This window comes from Entelurus aequoreus, linkage group LG16 (genome assembly GCF_033978785.1).
Source record: "Entelurus aequoreus isolate RoL-2023_Sb linkage group LG16, RoL_Eaeq_v1.1, whole genome shotgun sequence".
Lineage (NCBI taxonomy): Eukaryota > Metazoa > Chordata > Actinopteri > Syngnathiformes > Syngnathidae > Entelurus > Entelurus aequoreus.
The window spans coordinates 53478347-53505554 of record NC_084746.1 but is presented as its reverse complement, the minus strand read 5'-3'; the positions used below and the strand labels follow the sequence as shown (position 1 = coordinate 53505554).

At 37.4% G+C, this 27208-nt stretch overlaps 1 protein-coding gene across 3 annotated transcripts in view; it reads right to left on the bottom strand.

Moving 5' to 3' along the window:
• Positions 1–5541: 5541 nt before the first annotated feature.
• The window catches only part of abca4b (ATP-binding cassette, sub-family A (ABC1), member 4b), a 106142-nt gene continuing 84475 nt past the window's right edge, over positions 5542–27208 (bottom strand). For all 3 annotated transcript variants that reach the window (XM_062023340.1, XM_062023341.1, XM_062023342.1), the window contains 12 exons: positions 26254–26401; positions 25996–26119; positions 25795–25924; positions 23137–23257; positions 23007–23069; positions 22823–22929; positions 20141–20282; positions 16338–16472; positions 16165–16268; positions 15995–16087; positions 9406–9655; positions 5542–5956 (listed from right to left, as the gene is read on the bottom strand). In XM_062023340.1, the coding sequence (XP_061879324.1) occupies positions 5837–5956; positions 9406–9655; positions 15995–16087; positions 16165–16268; positions 16338–16472; positions 20141–20282; positions 22823–22929; positions 23007–23069; positions 23137–23257; positions 25795–25924; positions 25996–26119; positions 26254–26401 (1537 nt within the window). In that variant the 3' untranslated portion in view covers positions 5542–5836. The remainder of the gene's footprint in view (positions 5957–9405; positions 9656–15994; positions 16088–16164; positions 16269–16337; positions 16473–20140; positions 20283–22822; positions 22930–23006; positions 23070–23136; positions 23258–25794; positions 25925–25995; positions 26120–26253; positions 26402–27208) is intronic.

The window sequence follows — 27208 nt, the reverse complement described above, 5'->3', positions numbered from 1 at the left end:
CGGTGGTGCGGGCCCGGCGGTGACGCGCGGTTTGGGGAAACAAAGCAGAAGTCTCAGGGCCTCGGGGCCGGGTTTCGGCCCGCCCCCTTGGCGCGCGTGGCACGGCGGGCTCCGCGACTGACGGCCGGGCTGCAGCCCTTCGGCCGGCAGGCGCGTCCCGGCGGGCCGCTCGCCCCCTTTCGGAACCTTGGACCGGCATCCGCTTGGTGCGTGTAAAAGATCTGCGGTCTAAAAAAAAAAAAAAAAAAAAAAAAAAAAAAAAAGATCTGCGGTCTGCGGGCCGGTTCTAATAATAAATCAAGATCATCCCAAGGGCCGTAAAAAACCTTCTCGCGGGCCGGATATGGCCCGCGGGCCTTGACTCTGACATATGTGCTCTAAGAGATAAGGTGAGCCACAGTCCACATTTTCTTCATATCTTATTTCAATACTCCAATATTATCTGTCGTACGCATTAGTTTATTCCATTTTGCATTTAATTATTCTTATTGATTTCTTCCCATTTCACTTAAACAAACAAACAAACTTGCAGCAAACTACCACCAAAGCATACGCTGACACAGCAATACCATGTTTTTCCACATTCACCTTCATTTGTCACTTTCTCATATTTTCTTCAACTTGCTTTTTCCTTTACAAACCACATCCTGTATCCATCTCTTCCTTACACTTCAACACAATGTTTCTATGTCTATCCTCCATCCTAGAAACCATTCATGTAAGGTTATAAACATCCTTATTCCATGTTTTCCCAATCCATTCTCTTCACCTTCCCTTCAAAACCTCTGTCTCTCTCTCTCTCTCTCTCTCTCTCTCTCTCTCTCTCTCTCTCACAATAAAAACTTACATGTAAAACATCCATTGTTCTATTTCTCTCCTTAACAACACATCAATCCAAAATAAATCAGTCTTATAAAATACAACAGTGTCAACAACAATCCAAAAGCATATGATGTCATGCGTCTTTCTTCATCTCTTAACAGTCATCCCTCCTTCCTAATGTGATGCTATGGCTAATCCTAGACAGTTCATGAGGTCTGGTCCTTGTAAATGTAGTGGACAGACTGCCTAACTTGCAGACATTTACTTCCCACTTAGTTGTATTCTCTACATGTAATTCTACATGCTCCAGTGTCACATAGAAATTTGCTTTCTTTGTCATTTATTTCAATTATTATTTCCGGTTTACTTGCTGTCTGTTTATTTAAGTTCTCACAACTTAGTATGTCCTTATGATTAGAATTTGTTTAACGCTGATCTACGTTTTGTTATTGTTGGAGCGCTGGGTGTGGCCACTTTTGTCTGTACTTCTTCCTCACTATCTTCCCTTCCAACTCGATTAAAAAACAACTGCAGAACGGCAGTCTGATCTCTCACAGCACCTCCTTTTATTGCTGCGTCACACGCACAAAACAATTAACAAAGAGCCAGCCTTTTTTGTGTAATCAATATTTCAGACACTTTCTTACAAAACTATAATATCGCACAATCACACTCACACAGTTCAAATCAACCTCAACTGTCAACTATTTTTCTCACCCAGAAGCACAGCTGTATTATATCAAAACTTAACAATAATAAACAACATTTATCATTCACTCGGAGCGGAATGAAGTGGCTGGGGAGATGGAAGTCTGGGCTTCCCTGCTTAGGCTGCTGCCCCCGCGACCCCACCTCGGATAAGCGGAAGAAGATGGATGGATGGATCATTCACTCATATGATTTCCGAACAAAAACTTTGTCTCTCTTCTCATACACACACAGTTTGGATAGTTTCCAAAACAGACTAGCATGGAATGTATGGGGTGGGGGGTGGGGGGGGGGGGGGGGGGGGGTCTGGTTGATGGGAGTAATGATTCACTTTCAAGAGAGGAAAATGAAAAAGATCAGACCTGCAAGTGCATACACAATTGTTATTAAAATACACATATATAAATGTACCAACAATAAAACTGAATCACTCCACATCCGACACACTTTTCAACATTCACCAATACACACACACACATGAACAAAATAGAACCCACCCCAGTCCGGACACTATTAACAATTGTACACGCGTGCTTTTTGTGCAACGGCCGTCTTATATCTTGAACGCAGGTCACTTCTACTCATTGATGGCAATCAACCCGCCAAGCGGATCAGACCCTACGTTACCACCCCGACCAACACGGAAACCAGCCTAAAGGCGCCGTAGAATCACTGGTAATCAGCCAACAATTCTACAGCCATCATGTATGGTCACTTCCAAAACAGTTTTCCCAAAGCTCAACTGTATGGAGCTCGATCTCCGTCTGTTTAAACTGCAGCACACTAATCAAACGTCGTGACAGTTCAGTCCATCTCCTTTACCGGAGTCACTAAAAAGTCAGTAAAAATGGGGCCTTTACCGCTGCAGCTCCACAAAAACAGTTGTGTCGCACATTCACAGACTTTTCAACTATTTTTTATAGTCAAACGTACCACCCGGCTAGTGAAAATGCTCTTACTTTAGCTGCATCCAAACTGCTAACCTGGTGTACTTGCAGAAGAAGAAGAAGAGGTGCAAACATGTATTTGCCTCAAATAGTCTGTGCTAAACACTCCTCATCCACCACAATTCTATTAACAGTTACCCTTTTATTACAACAAAACATATCACAAGTTGTCTTTTTTCACAGATAATGAATGTTGATGTTGAAACAAACACAGACAATATAATCCCACAGATGGCAACTCAAGCCAAACATTGCAGGTTGTTTTTGGACAACTTCACTAAACCCATTTTTGATCAAAAATAGGTTTAGCAATTAGTCTTACCAGTCTTGACCATCTCCAGACAGACAGCGTTTGCACATTAAGCAAAATTGCTTACCTTTATATGCGCGCATGCAACTGTGTCTGCCTTGAGAGAGACCGGGAGTCTGGATTTAGACTGCAGCGTTCTAACCCATCCTGGTCGTGACGACAATTTTAATAATTATTTTAACATTACATGGGAGAGGTGATCTGGTAGAATGTCCAAATATTAAGCAGGAACAAAAGTGAATTTAGTACAAAAGTTTCATTTACCCATAATCAAATGGTACAAGGTTGGATTGAATTGCCATGATTACAAACAGTTTTCTCCGGAGAAAAAGAAAGAGCTCCCTCGAGCAGGGAAAAAAAGGAAAAAAGCTCGAATCCCCCTAGACTTGGTCTACTTGGTTATTCATCTGTTCCCTGGTGGGTCAAGGGCCAGATGTTTTTGGATCAACATTCTCTTCGCCATAACAACAATGAAGATATCTTGTACAGTGTCAGGTGACGTCACCTGCCATGTCCTCCTTAATGCTTTTCCACCTCGCTCTCTCGGACTTTGACAAACAAAATAGAAAGGGTACAAAAGGTCAGAAATTCCACTACATGACACAGTCACAATATACGTCACCTTGAAGCCTCCAGACGATTGTATATTAATCAACATGGTTAACTTTGTCATATCAATTGGTTTATTAGTACAAATAATTGGTCATTTTGGACAATGGAATGCTTACATTATGCTTGGTTGTTATCATCAGTCATCAACAATTGAGAACAGAGAAATGGATATTGGAACAGTGCAGGTCTGACTTGGTAGGATATGTACAGCAGGTAGGAGAGAGAGAGAGAGAGAGAGAGAGAGAGAGGGAGAGAGAGAGATTGCATTTGATTGTTTACATTTGATTATTAGCAATCCGGGGAGGGTGTTAGTTTAGGGTTGTAGCTGCCTGGAGGTGAACTTTTATTGCGGTTTTGAAGGAGGATAGAGATGCCCTTTCTTTTATACCTGTTGGGAGTGCATTCCACATTGATGTGGCATAGAAGGAGAATGAGTTAAGACCTTTGTTAGTTCGGAATCTGTGTTTAACGTGGTTAGTGGAGCTCCCCCTGGTGTTGTGGTTATGGCGGTCATTGACGTTAAGGAAGTAGTTTGACATGTACTTCGGTATCAGGGAGGTGTAGCGGATTTTATAGACCAGGCTCAGTGCAAGTTGTTTAACTCTGTCCTCCACCTTGAGCCAGCCCACTTTAGAGAAGTGGGTAGGAGTGAGGTGTGATCTGGGGTGGAGGTCTAGAAGTAACCTGACTAGCTTGTTCTGAGATGTTTGGAGTTTAGATTTGAGGGTTTTGGAGGGGCTAGGGTACCAGGAGGTGCATGCGTAATGGAAAAAGGGTTGAACGAGAGTTCCCGCCAGAATCCTCAAGGTGCTTTTGTTGACCAGAGAGGAAATTCTGTAGAGAAATCTTGTTCGTTGGTTGACCTTTTTGATTACCTTGGTTGCCATTTTATCACAGGAAAGGTTAGTTAATATTTGCAAAAAATTACAGTTTCTCAGTTGGAACTTTAAGTATCTTGTCTTTGCGGTCAATTCAATAGAATATAAGTTGAAAAGGATTTGCAAATCCTTGTATTTTGTTTTTATTTACCATTTACACAACGTGACAACTTCACTGCTTTTGGGTTTTGTGTGTAAAGAGTGGTAATAACAACTGCATTGCACTTTGGACTGCAAACATAAATGACTTTTTAAGATTTCAAAAGCAGATGTTGATAAAAGACTTACCTGCTGTGAGATGTTACATGATGTTGGTGGTGTGCTAACAAAAATGGTTATAAATTGGTTGTAATTGGTTATGTACCACAATTGGTTGGTACTCCTATCGGTATCTATAAGGAGTATCAATATTGGTATTGATATTTATCACTGTCGATAAAATCCAAACGATATACATCCCTACCAAGGAGGTAAAATTATCATTTTAATGATACATAGGTGGTAAACGATCGCTTAAATGATACAGAGGGGGTAAAAGTATCATGTTAATGATTCTGAGGTTGTAAAATGGTACTCCTATCGGTATCTATAAGGAGTATCAGTATTGGTATTGATATTTATCACTATCAATAAAATCCTAACGATATACATACCTACCAAGGAGGTAAAATTATCATTTTAATGATACAGAGATGGTAAACAATTGCTTAAAGGATACAGAGGGGGTAAACTGATCATGTTAATGATTCTGAGGTTGTAAAATGGTACTCCTATCGGTATCTATAAAGAGTATCAATATTGGTATTGATATTTATCACTATCGATAAAATCCAAACGATATACATCCCTACCAAGGAGGTAAAATGATCATTTTAATGATACAGAGGTAATAAATGATCAGTTAAATGATACAGAGGGGGTAAAAGTATCATGTTAATGATTCTGAGGTTGTAAAATGATCACATTAATAAAGCGGAGTTGATACTGAGGAGGTAAAATGATCACATCAATGATACTGAGGAGGTAAAATGATCACATCAATGATACTGAGGAGGTAAAATGATCACTTCAATGATACTGAGGAGGTAAAATGATCACTCCAATGATACTGAGGAGGTAAAATGATCACTTCAATGATACTGAGGAGGTAAAATGATCACTTCAATGATACTGAGGAGGTAAAATGATCACTTCAATGATACTGAGGAGGTAAAATGATCACATCAATGATACTGAGGAGGTAAAATGATCACTTCAATGATACTGAGGAGGTAAAATGATCACTTCAATGATACTGAGGAGGTAAAATGATCACTCCAAAGAATATTGTTGTTATAAAGCATCTTCTAAGTGTATTTATTTAGGTATAAAATTGCATCCCTTCTACACTGCTTACTCACAAGAAATAGAGCGTTAAATAAAAAGTCTGTGGTAGAAATATAAATGTTGCGTGCATTATTTATAAAAACAAGTCCAGTTTCATGTACATATTCATACAGTATGTGTATAGAAATAGCTGGCCTGATTTTTTTTTTTTTTTTTAGCTTGCAGTCCTACTTTTAAGTTTTCCTCTTCACAGGTGAGATTTTTTTGAGGTCTTTGCGTCCTCCTGCGCTGCGTCTCTGCAACGTGACGGCCGCGTCCTCTGCTGTCTGCTGCTTGGCCAAGTTGACAAACACCTGCACAATATATCATACATATGCTGCTTTCCTTTCATGTCTACCATACAATACATGTCAACAAATATTTGCTATGAAAAGCTGAATTTTGCATTTGATTATTCAACTGTTGTACCACTACTACTACTACTACTACTACTACTACTACTACTACTACTACTACTTCTACAATGAGATTATTAAAAAGAACTAAATAAATACAATTCAAAATGTTAAAATATTCAGCTCAAAAATATCAAACATTGTGTTACTACAACTATTATGAAATAATTATGTTTTAAAATACAGTTTTAAAGAATAATTTCATATATATTGTTTATATGAAAAATCTAATGTATTATTACCATTATTAGAGTACTCTTTTTCAAAAGACCAAAAATAACAAAATAAAATTACATACAATAATAATAATAATAATGCACAACAATCTAACTTAATTTTTAAAAAACAAATACATCTAAAGAATTTTCAGGGCATTCAATCAATCGCAACTGGACTGTTTGGTTGGTCTCAGAAGACGTTTCGCCGCTCATCTAAGTTGGCTTCATCAGTTCATGCGGCGACTGATCCGACATGTAAAAGAATTATCAATCAAAATCAATGTTATGAATTATTGACCTACTTAAGGCTCACATTACTTCACATCAAATATTCCACTTTGAAGTCTTTTTTGGGGGGTAATATTACATATTTTGTGGGTTTGTCATGTAAAAATCAAGGTGTTGTTTTTTTTTTATAAAGAGCATAAACATTTTTTTTTAATTAAAAATATATTTTAGTTAAAAAAAAAAAAAAGACTTATTCTGAATACTTTTGTGTGTGAGGCCCTTTTGGGTCCCCAGGACTTCTATTGTATTTTTTTTAAACTGTCATTGCTAAAAAAAAAACAATAATGAATCAAAATCAATGTTGTTATGAATTATTGAGGCTCACATTACTTCACATCAAATATTCCACTTTGAAGTATTTTTTGGGGGGAAATATTACATATTTTGTGGGTTTACCATGTAAAAATCAAGATGTTTTTTTTTGTGATAAAAAACATTAAAAAAATTGTAATTAAAAACATATTTTAAATGGCGGATAGATCTGAAGTTGATGTAAAGATTTTTGCATTGGAAGTAAAAAAAAAAGACTTATTCTGAACACTTTTGTGTGTGAGGGCCTTTTGGGGCCCCAGGACCTTTAGTGTATTTTTTTTAACTGTCTTTGTTAAAAAAAAGAATCAAAATCAATATCAATGTTGTTATGAATTATTGACCTATTTAAGGCTGACATTACATCATGTCAAATATTCCACTTTGAAGTATTTTGGAGAGGAAATGTTGCATATTTAGTGTTTGCCATGTAAAATGAGCATGAACTGATGAAGATGAGCGTCTTCTAAGACCAACAAACAGTCCAGTTGCGATGGATTGAATGCCCTGAGATGACAATACCTGATGAATGACAACATTCACAGACATCAAAAGTAAAACTAAACAAAAAGTCATAAAAATGTACATGACTCTTTATGATACATCAACATATAAATATAAATGTTTTAACATGCTTCAAAATATAATCTAAATTAATTTTACTTAAAATACTATGACCAATAAATCAATTAAAAATCTACTATAACTTAAAGTTACCCATTCCAACTATTTTAAAATGTTTTAAAGTATAAAATAAATAGAAACGCAATTCAAAAATACAAATAACATAATAACGACCTATATCCATCATATAATCTAGTTGAAAAACTGAACTAAACTGGATTAATAATTTAAAAACAAAACAAACCAGTACATTCAAAACATGAGTTCTGACATAAAAACAAAATATAATAATCATTATCAATAATTCTCTCTATTGATTATCGGTAACACTTTAGTACGGGGAACACATATTCACCATTAATTAGTTGCCTATTAACATGCAAATTAGTAACATATTGGCTCTTAATTAGTCATTATTAAGTACTTATTAATGCCTTATTCTGCATGGCCTTATTATACAACCAATAAGCCATTAACTAAGAGTTAACTAACCTTAACCCTAACCCTTATTGCTTATTAGTAACACTAACCCTAGCCCCAACCCTAACTCTAACCGTGAACCTAACCCTAACCCTATATACACTAGCGTTCAAAAGTTTGGGGTCACATGTAAATGTCCTTATTTTTGCAGGAAAAGCACTGTACTTTTCAATGAAGATAACTTGAAACTAGTCTTAACTTGAAAGAAATACACTCTATACATTGCTAATGTGCTAAATTACTATTCTAGCTGCAAATGTCTGCTTTTTGGTGCAATATCTACTAGAGGCCCATTTCCAGCAACTATCACTCCAGTGTTCTAATGGTACAATGTGTTTGCTCATTGGCTCAGAAGGCTAATTGATGATTAGAAAACCCTTGTGCAATCATGTTCACACATCTGAAAACACTTTAGCTCGTTACAGAAGCTACAAAACTGACCTTCCTTTGAGCAGATTGAGTTTCTGGAGCATCACATTTGCGGGGTCAATTAAACGCTCAAAATGGCCAGAAAAAGAGAACTTTCATCTGAAACTCGACAGTCTATTCTTGTTCTTAGAAATGAAGGCTCGAACACTAAATTGTTTGGGTGACCCCAAACTTTTGAACGGTAGTGTATATATACATATATACATACATATATGGTAACACTTTAGTATGGGGAACATATTCACCATTAATTAGTTGCTTATTAAGATGCAAATTAGTAACATATTGGCTCTTAATTAGTCATTATTAAGTACTTATTAATGCCTTATTCTGCGTGGCCTTAATATACAACCTATAAGCCATTAACTAAGAGTTAACTAACCTTAACCCTAACGCTTATTAGTAACACTAACCCTAGCCCCAACCCTAACCGTAAACCTAACCCTAACCCTATATATATATATATATATACATATATACATACATATATGGTAACACTTTAGTATGGGGAACACATATTCACCATTAATTAGTTGCTTATTAACATGCAAATTAGTAACATATTGGCTGTTAATTAGTCATTATTAAGTTCTTATTAATGCCTTATTCTGCATGGCCTTAATATACAACCAATAAGCCATTAACTAAGAGTCTTCCCTCAATAACCTCAGAATTATTGCTTATTAGCAACCTTAACCCTAACCCTTATATGTTCCCCTAGTGTCCAAATAACTCTAAATTATGTATTTGTTACTTTAATAAGCAACTAATTAATGGGGAATATTTTCTCCATACTAAAGTGTTACCTGATTGTATAACTTAAATACTTTGTTTTGCCACATTACATGTAAAAGTTTCTTTTTAAGGTGTTTTTAATGAATATTTATGATTATTATTACTGTTGAAAATACTGTATATACACCAACGTTCATTTTTGTATAATGTATGTATGAAATAGATAGACAGATGGTCAATTAGACAGATGGATGGATGTCCTACCTGGTCCAGTGTGGTCTGAGAGACGGAGTAGTCCTCGATGGCGAGTCTGTCCTTGTTGCACACGACCAGCTGGAAGATCCTGGCCAGCGAGGAGGACGCGATCTTGTACTGCAGCGTGTTGTAGTGCTTCTCCTGCTGCACGCAGCCCGGGAAATGTGTCTCCATGAACTCCTCCACGGGCTCCAGCTCAGGAGACGTGCCTGCCTTGGCCGCTTTCACCTTCATGGTCACCACGTAGCCGTCGCCGAACCTGACAAAAGGACATTTATTCATACTGTTTGACGCCCTGGAGAAGTACACTACACTTTATGTTTGTGTGTAAATATTAGGGGGGTAACGCTACACACAAATGTCGGTTCGGTACGTACCTCGGTTTAGAGGTCACGGTTCGGTTCATTTTCGGTACATTAAGAAAACAACAAAATATACATTTTTGGGTTATTTATTTACCACATTTGCAAACAATGGCCTAACATACATATACACACACACACATAACAATAACATACATATACACACACACACATAACAATAACATACATATACACACACACACACATAACAATAACATACATATACACACACACATAACAATAACATACATGTACACACACACATAACAATAACATACATATACACACACACACATAACAATAACATACATATACACACACACATAACAATAACATACATATACACACACACATAACAATAACATACATATACACACACACATAACAATAACATACATATACACACACACATAACAATAACATACATATACACACACACATAACAATAACATACATATACACACACACACATAACAATAACATACATATACACACACACATAACAATAACATACATATATACACACACACATAACAATAACATACATATACACACACACACATAACAATAACATACATATACACACACACATAACAATAACATACATATATACACACACACATAACAATAACATACATGTACACACACACATAACAATAACATACATATACACACACATAAAAATAACATACATATACACACACACATAATAATAACATACATATACACACACACATAACAATAACATACATATACACACACACACATAACAATAACATACATATACACACACACATAACAATAACATACATATACACACACACATAACAATAACATACATATACACACACACATAACAATAACATACATATACACACACACATAACAATAACATACATATACACACACACATAACAATAACATACATATACACACACACACATAACAATAACATACATGTACACACACACATAATAATAACATACATATAGACACACACATAACAATAACATACATATACACACACACATAACAATAACATACATGTACACACACACATAACAATAACATACATGTACACACACACATAACAATAACATACATGTACACACACACACATAACAATAACATACATATACACACACACATAACAATAACATACATATACACACACACATAACAATAACATACATATACACACACACACACATAACATACATATAGACATAGGGTCCATTGCCAGGGTTAGTGTGGTCAACATATATCAAATAAAAACTAAATAAGATGTGGTGGCATTTCTGACCGTTTGTACTATTATTTTGTGTCTGTCAAAGTCCGAAAGAGAGCGAGGTCGAAAAGCATTAAGCCTGTAAGACCCAAATATAGAAAACCCCCCCCAAAAAATATTTGACCTTTTAGATGTTGTTGTAGGAGGCATTTGAACACAACACAAGGGTCAAATGTATACTATCCATGTATAGAGAAAATACTTCAGGCAGTGATGTAGTGGAGGGAATACAACCTGTTTGAGTCCACTGCAACCAGCCAGCCTTTTGACTACCACATTCACCCACAATTGCAACAATTATATAACAAGCTCTAAATTACATTTGACACATCTGTTCCACAATAACTACATATGTACATGCTCTAGAGCAGGGGTGCTCACACTTTTTCTGCAGGCGAGCTACTTTTCAATTGATCAAGTCGTGGGGATCTACCTCATTCATATATATCATTTATATTTACTTATTTATGAAATATATGCTTTTGTTAACAAGTTAAAAGGTGTTTAATGATAATGCAAGCATGTCTAACACATATAGTTAATATTGTTAATAAATTAAAGGTGTTTAATGATAATACAAGCATGTTTAACACATATAGTTAATATTGTTAACAAGTTAAAGGTGTTTAAAGATAATACATGCATGTTTAACACATATACATTCCTTTCTTTCATGAAGACAAGAATATAAGTTGGTGTATTACCTGATTGGGATGACTTGCTTTGATAAGAATCAGACAGTTAGTGATGATAACGTCCGCATTTTCAAATGGAGGAGAACAAAAGTCCTCCTTTCTGTCCAACACCACATGAAAAAGGTTGCTTTTTGGCATCTTATTTGTCCAGTTTCCGTACTCCTTTGCATACACTTTACAAGAAATACATTGGCGGCAAACTCCGTAGCTTGCTAGCTTGTGCACGCCAGCTTTCTGAGACTCTTAGCGCAGGCAGGATGAAGCAGAGCTTTTATTGTGAAGGCAGGAACTGTGCAGTCGCTCTTTGGAGTTTTGATGACAGGTACGGCGCCAGAGTCTGTTGAAATAAAAAGTGTTTCTCGCCTTCCTGTCGGTCATTTTTTCTTAATAATGAGCTGGCAGCAGCCAGCGTCATCTCAGAAGACCCTCGGGTGCCGTGAATGTCAATCAAGTGAAGAAAGTGACGTCATAGTGAAGATTTATGATCGCTCATTTTTAGGACTATTTTTTTAATGCCTGGCTGGCGATCGACTGACACACCCTCCGCGATCCACCGGTAGCTTGCGATCGACTGACACACCCTCCGTGATCCACCGGTAGCTTGCGATCGACTGACACACCCTCCGCGATCCACCGGTAGCTTGCGATCGACTGACACACCCTCCGCGATCCACCGGTAGCTTGCGATCGACTGACACACCCTCCGCGATCCACCGGTAGCTTGCGATCGACTGACACACCCTCCGTGATCCACCGGTAGCTTGCGATCGACTGACACACCCTCCGCGATCCACCGGTAGCTTGCGATCGACTGACACACCCTCCGCGATCCACCGGTAGCTTGCGATCGACTGACACACCCTCCGCGATCCACCGGTAGCTCTAGAGCAAATATTGCACTTTGCTCTAGACATTGTTTTAACAACCAAAAAATATATCAAAGACATTTGACTTAGTTGAATGTGATGAATCCAGTCCAATGAAACAAATAGATGTTGTTGGAAGGAAACCTTGAGAGGTTGTGTGAGTTCATGGCCAGAAAGCGTGACTTCTAAACAAATGTACGATCCAAGAGCCTTGTGAGACTGAACAATAAGACCCAATGACTGTCAATGTGGTCAAAAAAATATAAGGGATTGTTTTTTAAGATGGTTAAAGGTAACGTTGTAATTTGACCAGAAGGGGTGTTACAGGCTTAAGAAAGACACGTCAGTAGTGGAATGTCTGCTCCTTTCTCTTTTTTCCTATTCTGTACCATTGAAGGAGCATATGTGGGTCAGAGTTGAACATATGGTCGGGCCACACCATTGTACAAAAGGTTTTGATTGTTTATTACAGGGGTGTCCAAAGTGCGGCCCGGGGGCCATTTGCGGCTCGCAAGACATTTTTTAATGGCCCCACGGCACATTCTAAAAATAGGATTAAAAAAAATGTAAAACATAAAAAGTAATATAAAAGAGCAAACAGGTGAAATGTAAGAAGAAAATGTTGCACTCTAATAACACAAAGCTGCCATGCAGGCTGTTTCTTTCTTGAAAACATAATAATGAATCAAAATCAACGTCATTATGAATTATTGACCTATTCAAGGCTCCAATTACGTCACATTAAATATTGCACTTTGAGATATTCTTTGGGGAAAATGTTGCATATTTTGTGTTTGCCATAAAAAAAACTGAGCTGTTTTTTTTTTTTTTAAAAGAAGGGCCTGAAACAAACAAACAAACAACAATACAACTTATAATTGATGGATAGATCTGAAGCTGATCTCGAGATAGTTGTGTGAAAACTAAACAGTAAAAAAATGTATAATATATTTTTTAACACTTTAATGAGTAGGACCCTTTTGGATCCCCGATCATTTTAGTGGGATTTTGTTTTTTGTGTGTCATTGCTCAAAGAATAATAATGAATTAAAATCAATGCTGTTATGAGTTATTGACCTTTTTAAGGCTCCAATTATTTTATAATCTCAAATATTCCACTTTAAAATTTCATTGGGGGAAAATATTGCATATTTTAGTTTTTTCCATAAAAAAAGGGTTTTCTTTGACAAAAAGGGCACACAACTTAAATGTTTAAAAACGTTATATTGACAGATAGACCTAATGTTGATCTAGAGATTTAAACTTTGAATAATAATAATAATAACACTAAATAATGACACATTTTTTATATATTTTTTTGACCAAAACCATTTGGGTTCACCGGGATCAAGCCTGAGTGGAGGCCTAAATGTATATTTTTTTATATATTTATTGTATTGGTTTTTAAAATAAAAAAATATCAAAATGGCCCCCCACTTGCTTTGATTTTTCAGTGTGCGGCCCTCAGTGGAAGAAGTTTGGTTTATTATGACTAAGGGATTGAAGGATGTTGCAGAACAAACAGGTCCAAAACAACTGGACCTTGACACACGAGGGAAACACACAAATGGCCAAGTAGACCAAGTCTTTGTATGATCGCATGATTCTCCATTCATCCAACGTCTCCGGAGGATGTTGTCTGTTTGCATGGCAAGTCAATCCAACCTTGTACCATTTGATGATGACTAAATACAACTTTTGTACTAAATTCACTTTTGTTGCTGTTTAAGATTCAGACATTCCACCGCAAAGATAAGGCTCAGAATGGTTTCTTAACAAAACCTTTTTACATATAAAGTGCTTTTTTTGATTGATTGATTGAGACTTTTATTAGTAGATTGCACAGTACAGTACATATTCCCTACAATTGACCGATAAATGGTAACACCCCAATACGTTTTTCAACTTGTTTAAGTCGGGGTCCACGTTAATCAACATTAAAGGCCTACTGAAATGATTTTTTTTTATTCAAACGGGGATAGCAGATCCATTCTATGTGTCATACTTGATCATTTCGCGATATTGACATATTTTTGCTAAAATGATTTAGTAGAGAACATCGACGATAAAGTTTTGATCGCTGATAAAAAAAAGCCTTGCCTGTAGCGGAAGTAGCGTGACGTCACAGGTTGAAAGGCTCCTCACATTGTTTACACCAGCAGCGAGAGAGATTCGGACCGAAAAAGCGACGATTACCCCATTAATTTGAGCCAGGATGAAAGATTTGTGGATGAGGAACGTGAGAGTGAAGGACTAGAGTGCAGTGCAGGACGTATCTTTTTTTGCTCTGACCGTAACTTAGGTACAAGCTGGCTCATTGGATTCCACACTCTCTCCTTTTTCTATTGTGGATCAAGGATTTGTATTTTAAACCACCTGGGATACTATATCCTCTTGAAAATGAGAGTCCAGAACGCCAAATGGACATTCACAGTGACTTTTATCTCCACTACAATACATCGGCGAAGCTCTTTAGCTACGGAGCTAACGTGATAGCATCGGGCTTAAATGCAGATAGAAACAAAAGAAATAAATCCCTGACTGGAAGGATAGACAGAAGATCAACAATACTATTAAACCATGGACATGTAACTACACGGTTAATGCGTTCCAGCCTGGCGAAGCTTAACAATGCTGTTGCTAACGACGCCATTGAAGCTAACTTAGCTACGGGACCTCGACAGAGCTATGCTAAAAACATTAGCGCTCCACCTACGCCAGCCAGCCCTCATCTGCTCATCAACACCCGTGCTCACCTGCGTTCCAGCGATCGACGGCGCGACAAAGGACTTCACCCGATCATAGATGCGGTCGGCGGCTGACGTCGGATAGCGCATCTGCTATCCAAGTCAAAGTTCTCCTGGATGTGTTGCTGCAGCCAGCCGCTAATACACTGATCCCACCTACAACTTTCTTCTTTGCAGTCTTCATTGTTCATTAAACAAATTGCAAAAGATTCACCAACACAGATGTCCAGAATACTGTGGAATTATGAAATGAAAACAGAGCTTTTTTGTATTGGATCCAATGGTGTCCGAATACTTCCGTTTCAACTATTGACGTCACGCGCATACGTCATCATACATAGACCTTTTCAAGCGGAAGTTTAGCAGGAAATGTAAAATGTCACTTTATAAGTTAACCCGGCCGTATTGGCATGTGTTGCAATGTTAAGATGTCATCATTGATATATAAACTATCAGACTGCGTGGTCGCTAGTAGTGGCTTTCAGTAGGCCTTTAATATGTCCGTGTGGAAACTCGTTCGGTACACCTCCGAACCGAACCGAAACCCCCGTACCGAAACGGTTCAATACAAATACAGGTAGCGTTACACCCCTAGTAAATACATGTTACACAGTACTGTGGTTTTCATCAAAGGTCTTACTTGTATTTTAGGTGCTGGATGGTTCCCAGACACTTGAAGGTTCCGTTGACCATAATGGCAAGTCTTGTGCAGAGAGCCTCGCACTCCTCCATGCTGACGGTCAAGAGGGAGTACATTGATCTAGTCATCATCATCATCATCTTTGTTTGTTTTGCTGCAAACCAGCCAACCTGTGCGACGTCAACACCACGGCCCGCCCGTCTCGTATGACGCTCAGGATGGCGTTCCACAGGAAGCGCCGGGAATGCGGGTCCATGCCCGTGGTGGGCTCGTCCTGAACACACGTGACGTAAGTCAGGAGTCCGCACGAGCAACAATCTAAGCACACAATTAAAGCGCTTACCAGCAGAACCAAAGCCGGACAGCCGATCATGGCGATGGCGGTGGACAGTTTGCGCTTGTTGCCGCCGCTGTAGGTGCCAGCGCAGCGACCGGCGTACTCTGACAGGCCCAGTTTCTGGATACCCCACTCGGCCACCTGCAGGGGGAGGATGCTTAGTGACACAAATTGTCAGAATAATTGTATCTAAGTTATCACAAAACAGCAGACAAAAGCTGTCTCTAATCCTACCAAGCAGAAGGCTTGTAAAACTCCACTGTGTAGGATGGGAAGCAACATGAAGGTGTTCTGTTTCTTTGATGTATTGTAATCCACAGAAAGATTTTGTCTTGACCCGAGAACTACAAAGCAGAGAGGAAGCAGGACCAGACTCCCCTCCAGGCAAAATTTTCTTTCAACTGTTTGTAATCGAAGGCAATGGCTGTTTACGACCCCCCTCCCTTAGAAACAGCTGTTGCCATGTAATCAGGGAAAGTCCAAATAAAAGAGGAGGCGTACAATCTTTTGTCAGGGCGTGGTAGAACTGTACAATAGAGTACAGTCAAGACGTTTCTCCTACAGAACTACAAAGCGGAGAGGAAGCAGGGCCTGACTCCCCTCAAGGCGACCTCTTCTTTGAACTGTTTTACGACCTTTTCTGTGAACTGTTTACAACCTTTTTTTTTGAGCTGTTCTGTAACCAAAGGCAACGCTGTTTACGGCCCCCCCTCCCTTAGAAACAGCTGTTGCCATGTAATCAGGGAAAGTCCAACTAAAAGAGGGGGCGTACAATCTTTCACCAGAGCGTGATGGAGACTGTACAAGAGTACAGCCCAGACACGCTCTCCTCAATTGCGCCAAATTTAATTCTGTCTCTGTTTAATTCCTTGCTTTTTGTCTTGTTTAATAGATGTCATCAGTGTTTGAACCTGACACAAATGACTTCAAAAGTTCCATTATCGTTGTCATTAAGGACGGAGTATTCTGAATTATGGTGAACATTTTGTTGTTTCCTCATTTTTCCCCTGTGAATAATGCGTGACTCTTATATATTCCTGTCACGACCCGAGCGTACGTCAGTCCGGCGGCAGCAAGCGGCTGCAATCAATCACCAGCAATCAGCGCACCTGTGGCTGATCAGAGGACCTGCCTTCATAAGCCTACACAACCTTCTATCCCGCGCCAGAACGTAGTCATCTGTTCCCGACTAACAAAGCTCTGTGCCTTCTCTCGTTCTGTGTTTCTCCCCCGTCGTGTTGATTGGTCTCATGTCCCCCTTGTGGTTCTTTACAGCAACCCCTTCGTTCCCGCGTGACGAGCTGAGTGTCTCGTCGTCCCTCTGCTTCCTTGGCTGCCCATTGGATCTCCACCTCCCGCCTGGACAAGGACCTTCGACGCCTCGCTATATCCCCGACTACCTGCCTGCTCACGGACCTCTGAGCCAGCCTAGCCCCTCCTGGACTTCCGCCTCTTGCTCAACACTCAGCAGTTAATTTCCACACATAGTCGCACAACACACACATTTTGGATTTATTACACACTACATTTCTGATTATTATATATTGTGCATATATAATAAATAAACAGAGTTTAACGACATCCCTCCTGTCTGTGCCGTCTCCTCCTCCCTGTACATGTAGCAATTCCAATCATAATATGTATATAATTTGTATTTATTATTATCAATAATGTTCCCCCCAAATTTGATCACATGTACAACAATGATATGCCAGGCTTACAAAGAATTCTGTCATTATTTATTAATTTATTTATATATTTTATCATTACCTGGTAGTCATTTTTTAAATATCTAAAATATGTGTAATATTTTGTTTTATTGTGTATTATTTTTGCCAAATTGCAACCATTTTTCTTACATTTATAAAAATGATTTACAGGAATAACAGACAGAAATGTATTCTGTCTTCATTTTCATTGTAATTTGAATATAGTTAACTAATTCAATGAGTTGACTTATTTTTCCAACTTTTACAAAAAAAAAAATTACTTATTTGTGAAAACAAATCCTTTAATTTGTATTAACAATTATTCTTATTTTAAGTACTTTATTCACGTAATTTTCCCATTTTTTTGTACCAGGTTTTCTGTAATTATTTTCAATAGAGATCATTATCTATTCGTGAAAAATATTTTTCATTCACTATCATAGGGTGAAAATGGAATATATGTGGACTTATTTTTACAACTTTATTAACTTTTATTAAATAAAATAATATTGCCATTTTGTAAAAAAAAACACTAGATAAACAGCTCTAATACATTTCTGTAATTCTAAAAAGAAAACTGATGAAATGCTACTCAAACATTTAATCAAGTCAAATACAAATAAGGCAATATGAGAAGTATCCAACATTTCTCTTTTGTCAAGTAAATCTGTAAAGCAAATAAGGACATCTACATCAACTATATGATGTGCCTGAGTAGCTGGAGAGGAAAGATTGTTTTTAAAAGTTTTCTAATAGATTTTTTATTGATTTTTTATCGTTTAAGAATGGTTACAAATAAGAATCGCGATTAATCTAAAAATCTATTGTGTTTTGCTCCCCAACTTTAATGTTTTATATAAACATTTTTTAAAAACTACAATTCTTTATGTGCTTATTATTTTTATTTACGCAAGTCATTTTCCCAAAATTGTGTAATTTTTTATTTATATACCAGGTTATTAATATTTTCTATAATTATTTTTATATAATATTTGTATTTACAATTATTCTTATTTTATGTACTTTATTATAATTTGCATTATTCATGTAATTTTTCTGTGCCAGGTTTTCTATAATTATTTTCAATAGAGATCATTATCTATTCGTGAAACATATTTTTTATTTACTATCATAGGGTGAAATTCAATCCATTTTTGATTTTTTTTGGATCGTTTAAGAATCGTTACAAATAAGAATCGCAATTAATCTGAAAATCAATTTTGTTGTACTCCCCTACTTTAATGTTTTATGTATGTGTATATATATACATATATATATATACATATATATTAAAGTTAAAGTTAAAGTACCCATGATTGTCTCACACACACTAGGTGTGGCGAAATTATCCTCTGCATTTGACCCATCACCCTTGATCACCCCCTGGAAGGTGAGGGGAGCAGTGAGCAGCAGCGGTGGCTGCACCCAGGAATAGTTTTTGGTGATTCAACCCCCAATTCCAACCCTTGATGCTGAGTGCCAAGCGTAATGGCTCCCATTTTTAAAGTCTTTGGTATGACTCGGTCGGGGTTTGAACTCAGGACCTACCGATCTCAGATATATATATATATATATATATATATATATATATATATATATATATATATATATATATATATATATATATATATATATATATATATATATATATATATATATATATTATATTATATATATATATATATATATATATATATATATATATATATATATATATATATATATATATATATATATATATATATATAACCTAGAATTCTTTATGTACTTATTATTTGTATATAAGTAAGTCATTTTCCCAAAATGTTATATTTTTTTCTTTATATACCAGGTTAATAATATTTTCTATAATTATTTTTGAAAAAGCCTGTTATCCATCCATCCATTCATTTTCTACCGCTTGTTCCTCCTGGGGTGGCGGGAGGGCTGGAGCCTATCCCAGCTGCACTCGGGCGGAAGGAAGGCAGGGTTCACTCTGTACACATCTGTAGGTTTATATATTATTTATTGACTATCAACTGGTGAAAATGGCCAAAAGTTGAGTTGTATGACAAGATTTTTAAAGGTTTTAATGTAAAAAAAAAAAAAGGTCCTACTCACCCTGGGGATCTCGGCCTCGGGTACCCCCCTGAGACGGGCGTACAGGTAAAGGTGCTCCCTGCCAGTCAGGAGCTCGTCAATGGCGTCAAACTGCGGGCAGTAGCCCATGTTCTGGTGCACGTCCAGAATCTCAGTCAGGATGCTGTAAAAAGACGACGACGCACACTTTTTTTGAATGTGCACACTTTCAATCATATTTCTTAATGTGCTGATGCGACAAATGTGGCTTCCTAGCGGTTCCACTGACATACACGCGTGCCAACTTGACAAAGTTTGAATGGTTTTTAACAAGATCTTTGAAAAATGCTTTCAGCGTGTCGTGACTTTGCAGTCACTCCCAATCCTCTCTCCCCTCTGCTCCCGGCCGCTTAGTGTTAAAGACAACAGATGATTAGATTCACACGTACCACCTGCAAAATCTAATCACCTGCCAGCTGTGTCTCGCCGTCAGCACATGCCACGCCCCCGTCTGATGGCGCTCTGTTTTCAGCACCATGGACAGAGGCGGGGACTTTTGCTCCTGCAAGCGCGCTGATCACACTCCCTTTCCACAGGAACTTTAGCGTGACCTAAGATGCTGGCTGCTTTCCAGGAGCAACATTACAATCCTTTCTGCCCCAAATGTTGTTTCTGGGAATGACGAGTAGGAACAGGAGGACATATTGACTTCACGATTAACGCAATACGTCTCTTAAACCTGCTCGTTCCTTGCAAATCAATGCATAAAACTATAACTATCAACAACATATTTGACGGACTATAAAAGCGGAAAGTGGCGGGTCTCTCCCTTAGAGATAGGGTGAGAAGCTCTGCCATCCGGGGGGAGCTCAAAGTAAAGCTGCTGCTCCTCCACATGGAGAGGAGCCAGATGAGGTGGTTCGGGCATCTGGTCAGGATGCCACCCAAACGAGGTGTTTAGGGCACGTCCGACCGGCAGGAGGCTGAGGGGAAGACCCAGGACACGTTGGGAAGACTATGTCTCCTGGCTGGCCTGGGAACGCCTCGGGATCTCCCGGGAGGAGCTGGACCAAGTGGCTGGAGAGAGGGAAGTCTGGGCTTCCCTGCTTAGGCTGCTGCCCCCGCGACCCGACCTCGGATAAGCGGAAGAAAATGGATGGATGGATGGACATGTGAATAATTCTTTATAATATACTGTATTTATATTATTCACATGTGAATAATGCTGTATAATAGACTGTATTTATATTATTCACATGTGAATAATGCTGTATAATAGACTGTATTTATATTATTCACGTGTGAATAATGCTGTATAATAGACTGAATTTAAGTTATTCACATGTGAATAATGCTGTATAATAGACTGTATTTATATTATTCACATGTGAATAACGCTGTATAATAGACTGTATTTATATTATTCACATGTGAATAACGCTGTATAATAGACTGTATTTATATTATTCACATGTGAATAATGCTGTATAATAGACTGTATTTATATTATTCACATGTGAATAATGCTGTATAATAGACTGTATTTATGTTATTCACATGTGAATAATGCTGTATAATAGACTGTATTTATATTATTCACATGTGAATAATGCTGTATAATAGACTGTATTTATATTATTCACATGTGAATAATGATGTATAATAGACTGAATTTATATTATTCACATGTGAATAATGCTGTATAATAGACTGTATTTATGTTATTCACATGTGAATAATGCTGTATAATAGACTGTATTTATATTATTCACATGTGAATAATGCTGTATAATAGACTGTATTTATATTATTCACATGTGAATAATGCTGTATAATAGACTGAATTTATATTATTCACATGTGAATAATGCTGTATAATAGACTGTATTTATATTATTCACATGTGAATAATGCTGTATAATAGACTGTATTTATATTATTCACATGTGAATAATGCTGTATAATAGACTGTATTTATATTATTCACATGTGAATAATGATGTATAATAGACTGAATTTATATTATTCACATGTGAATAATGCTGTATAATAGACTGTATTTATATTATTCACATGTGAATAATGCTGTATAATAGACTGTATTTATATTATTCACATGTGAATAATGCTGTATAATAGACTGTATTTATATTATTCACATGTGAATAATGATGTATAATAGACTGAATTTATATTATTCACATGTGAATAATGCTGTATAATAGACTGTATTTATGTTATTCACATGTGAATAATGCTGTATAATAGACTGTATTTATATTATTCACATGTGAATAATGCTGTATAATAGACTGAATTTATATTATTCACATGTGAATAATGCTGTATAATAGACTGTATTTATGTTATTCACATGTGAATAATGCTGTATAATAGACTGTATTTATATTATTCACATGTGAATAATGCTGTATAATAGACTGTAGTTATATTATTCACATGTGAATAATGCTGTATAATAGACTGTATTTATATTATTCACATGTGAATAATGCTGTATAATAGACTGTATTTATATTATTCACATGTGAATAATGATGTATAATAGACTGAATTTATATTATTCACATATATAAAATACCTAAGTGTTTATTGTGAGTGAACTGTGGTGCTGAATTCCCCCCAGGGATCACTAAAGTACTTTCTATTCTATGGTGTCATTCAGAAAGGACCAAAAGTACTCCAGTGCAGTACTTTGTTTACCTGTAATCTACCACAGTGGCCTCCCCGGAGCTGACGTCCGTGTCGCCAGTCAGCATTTGGAAAGTTGTCGTCTTCCCGGCGCCGTTGACTCCTAAAAGTCCAAAACACTGCGGGGACATGAAAAAGCAGAGCACTAATTGTGTACTTCAACAAACCCAAAAAGTGAAACGGTCAGTGTGCTCACCTCTCCGGCAGGTACACCCACACAGATGCGGTCCACAGCCGGCATTTTCCTTCCCACGTAGGTCTGTGAAAAGAAAAACAGAATAAAAGTACAGCTGACTGTTTCACACGAGATGTGGGACGACTTTCACCTTGGACAGGTCTCGGATCTGTAGGATGTCCGACTTGCTGCCCCCTTCGTAGATTCTCTGACGCTCGCACGCCACATCCTCATCCTCGTCCGCCACCGGGCTCCGCTTGGCGTCCGATAGCCTGAGGACACGGTGAGTAGTCGTGATGAGTCCAACCGTACCAAAGCGTTGATGCCTCATAAAATACAAAAAGCGATATTGTGTGGTATGACGCCTCCATGTGTGTGTGTGTCACTTTAAGAACAAACCATGCGACCGACACAACTGCTGCGTCATTTGACCGCGAAGCACCAAACTGTGTTTATCAGGAAGACCTTTTTTGTTACAAACCAAGGTCCAAACGACATGGTTGACAGAGTCTGGTGTGGATGAACTTGACTGGCCTGCACAGAGTCCTGACCTGAACTCGATAGAACACCTTTGGGCTTAATTAGAACTGAGACTAAGAGCCAGGCCTTCTCCACCAATATCAGCTTTTGGAAGAATGGTTGAAAATTCCTATAAACACACTCCGCAACATTGTGGACAGCCTTCTTAGAAGAGTTGAAGCTGTAATAGCTGCAAAAGGTGGACCGACATCATATTGAACCCTATGGGTTAGGAATGGGATGGCACTTCAAGTTCATATGTGAGTCAAGGCAGGTGGCCAAATACTTTTGTCAATATAGTGTATGTTAGCATAGCTATTGTATATAATTAATGTGTAGCAGTTGTTATTGTTATTTTTTCCTAATGTAGTACACGGATCAAAGAGTTTCTGAAATTTCAGACCCCAAGAAGAATAGCTAGTACTACTGTAGCAGCTAATGTGGATCCCTGTTAAACAAACAATTATATTTGCAGGTCAAATTTCTGATTTGAATCCATCAGATGGCAAATGAGCCTTGAGAAACGCTAACACAGTCTTAGTGCGGTGTGGATACAGGTAGTGAGTGTGCCATGCACTCACCGAGGCCTTATTTACCCACTACTAGTGAGAAGGTTGATTTTCAATTTGCGGCTTTTCATGACATCACGAAGGAAAAAAAATGTGCACAACAAAAACAGGTGTTCAAAAACAAGAAAAAAAAATAAAAATTTAAGGGTATTTTATTTGAACTAAGAAAAATGATCTGCCAATAGAACAAGAAAATGTGGCTTGTCAAGACTTTCCAAAACAAGTCAAATTAGCTAACCTCAATGAACCCAAAAATACCTCAAAATATGTATATCCTCACTAACAACAAGTGCACTTTTCTTGGTAGAAAAAAAGAGACCTTTTTGCTCAATATGTTGAAAAATATTCTTAAATGAATTAAATGCTAGTGCCATTATCTTGACATAATGATATGTGCTCGGCATTACATTTCTTGGAACCAGCAAACTTATACTAAAAACTAATTTATTGTTCTTAATGGAAAGTCAACAAGGCAACATCTTGTTACTCTCGGGGTCTCCTAGCCGCTCAGGCAAATCATATGGTCTAAAAATGCATTTTTCCATGGATAACATGACATCATCGCGCCAAGTGCGTGCTCTTTCAGTCAATTAGTGTGCATATATACAGCCCGGCCCCCGGACAAAACATTTTTTATTGTAATTTTGAAGAATTCATCTGAATGTGCATGAACTATTTCTGTTCAAAATAGTTAGAAATGTCACATGTTAAATGTTTAAATATTAACTGTCAGTGTACTGTATTGTGCCAACTGTACTACTATATGAGTACACTGCAAAAAGTGAAATCTAAGTAAGATGAAATATGTCAAATAAGGGTGATATTTGCTTATTTTCTGTCTGATAAGATCATTCTTCTCACTAAGCAGATTTGATGTTAGAGTGTTTTACTTGTTTTAAGTGTCTAAATGATGTCAGTAAGATATTACAGCTTGTTGCTGAGATTTGATGAGCTATATTGAGTAAAACATGCTTGAAACTAGAATATCAAGTGTTGTGTCATCAACACTCACAAGTAGAAAACTATTTTTTTAAAGTCATCATTTCTTACTTTAAGCATGAAAAACATATTGAGCAAAAAGGTGTCTTTTTTTTTCTACCAAAAAAAGTGCACTTGTTATTAGTGAGAATATACTTATTTTAAGCTATTTTTGGGTTCGTTGAGGTTAGCTAATTTGACTTGTTTTGGAAAGTCTTGACAAGACAAATGTTCTTGTTCTATTGGCAGATAATTTTGCTTAGTTCAAATAAAATACCCCTCATTTTTGTATTTTTTTTCCTTTTTGTTTTTGAACTCTGACTTTTTGCAGTGTATTTTCTATTGTTTCATTGAAAATAAAACAGCAAAGTCCATTTGGCTGTCATCCGTTTTAATTATGAGACACAATTGTGTCAAAGTCATGATTTTTTTGTCATGCTTAAAATAAGAAATGATGACTTTAAAAAAGTAGTTTTCTACTTGTGAGTGTTGATGACACAACAGTTGATATTCTAGTTTCAAGCATGTTTTACTCAATATAGCTCATCAAATCTCAGCAACAAGCTGTAATATCTTACTGACATCATTTAGACACTTAAAACAAGTAAAACACTCTAACATCAAATCTGCTTAGTGAGAAGAATGATCTTATCAGACAGAAAATAAGCAAATATCACCCTTATTTGACATATTTCATCTTACTTAGATTTGAGTTTTTGCAGTGTACTAGAAGAGTTCCTTACCAGTGGTCCAGGAAGAAGTGGTACTGGATGAGAATGTTGAGAAGGAAGTAGACCAAACCTTCTGCTGCCATGAAGCAAACATTCTTGCCCACAAAGTCCCAGCGGAAGGGGTCGTCCACGTGTTCTTGCCCTGCAAACACACAACACCCACGTCAACCCAACACTGTTTTCACCCTTCACCGGGGCGCGTGTCGCGATTACCGAAACGGGCGTAGACGTCGGTGACCGCCTGGTTCATCGCCATGTCGATGAGGCCTCGGCCCAGGCAGAAGTGAGGGAAGAGGAGCAGACCTTTCTTCAGCCACTCGTTGAACATCAGCAGGGACTGGTGACCACACACACAATAATATTCTGTTTCACTACTCTGTACTATTCTGCCCTCTTGTGGCCAACAAGGCACACAGCACCTGCTAGTGCACATCATCCTAAAGGCACATTTAGGCCGGCGCTTGACCTTACTCGGTTGTTGTCGAACAGCTCGAGGATGAAGGTGACGGCGCTGCTGTTGATGCCGACGAACAGGTTGATGCAGGAGAGCGTCACGTAGGCCGTGCTCGGGACGTTGAACAAGTACGACATGGGGTACATCATGGGTGTCACCGACCACCTGCCAGGAGGTGCAGAGCAAAGTGCAACGTCAGCAAATCCCCACAAGGTTCTTTTGGGTGTCACAACAGGCTGATCACACTGCAAAAAGTGATATCTAAGTAAGATGAAATATGTCAAATAAGGGTGATATTTGCTTATTTTCTGTCTGATAAGATCATTCTTCTCACTAAGCAGATTTGATGTTAGAGTGTTTTACTTCTTTTAAGTGCCTAAATGATGTCAGTAAGATATTACAGCTTGTTGCTGAGATTTGATGAGCTATATTGAGTAAAACATGCTTGAAACTAGAATATCAACTGTTGTGTCATCAACACTCACAAGTAGAAAACTACTTTTTTAAAGTCATCATTTCTTATTTCAAGCATGAAAAAAAAAATCATGATTTTGACACAATTTTGTCTCATAATTAAAACAGCCAAATATATATTTTCAATGAAACAATATAAAATACGTACTTATATAGTAGTACAGTTGTTATTAGTGAGAATATACTTATTTTAAGCTATTTTTGGGTTCATTGAGGTTAGCTAATTTGACTTGTTTCGGAAAGTCTTGACAAGCCAAATTTTCTTGTTTTATTGGCAGATAATTTTGCTTAGATCAAGTAAAATACCCCTCATTTTTGTATTTTTTTTTCTAATTTTTGAACACTGACTTTTTGCAGTGTGCAAAGTGGAAAAAAGTATGATGATAATCATAGAATCGCTAAATGTGTTACAAAAAAGATCAGTGAGAATAATACATAATGTTGGATATAGAGAACATACAAACCCTTTATTTATTCAATCACAATTATTGAAATTCA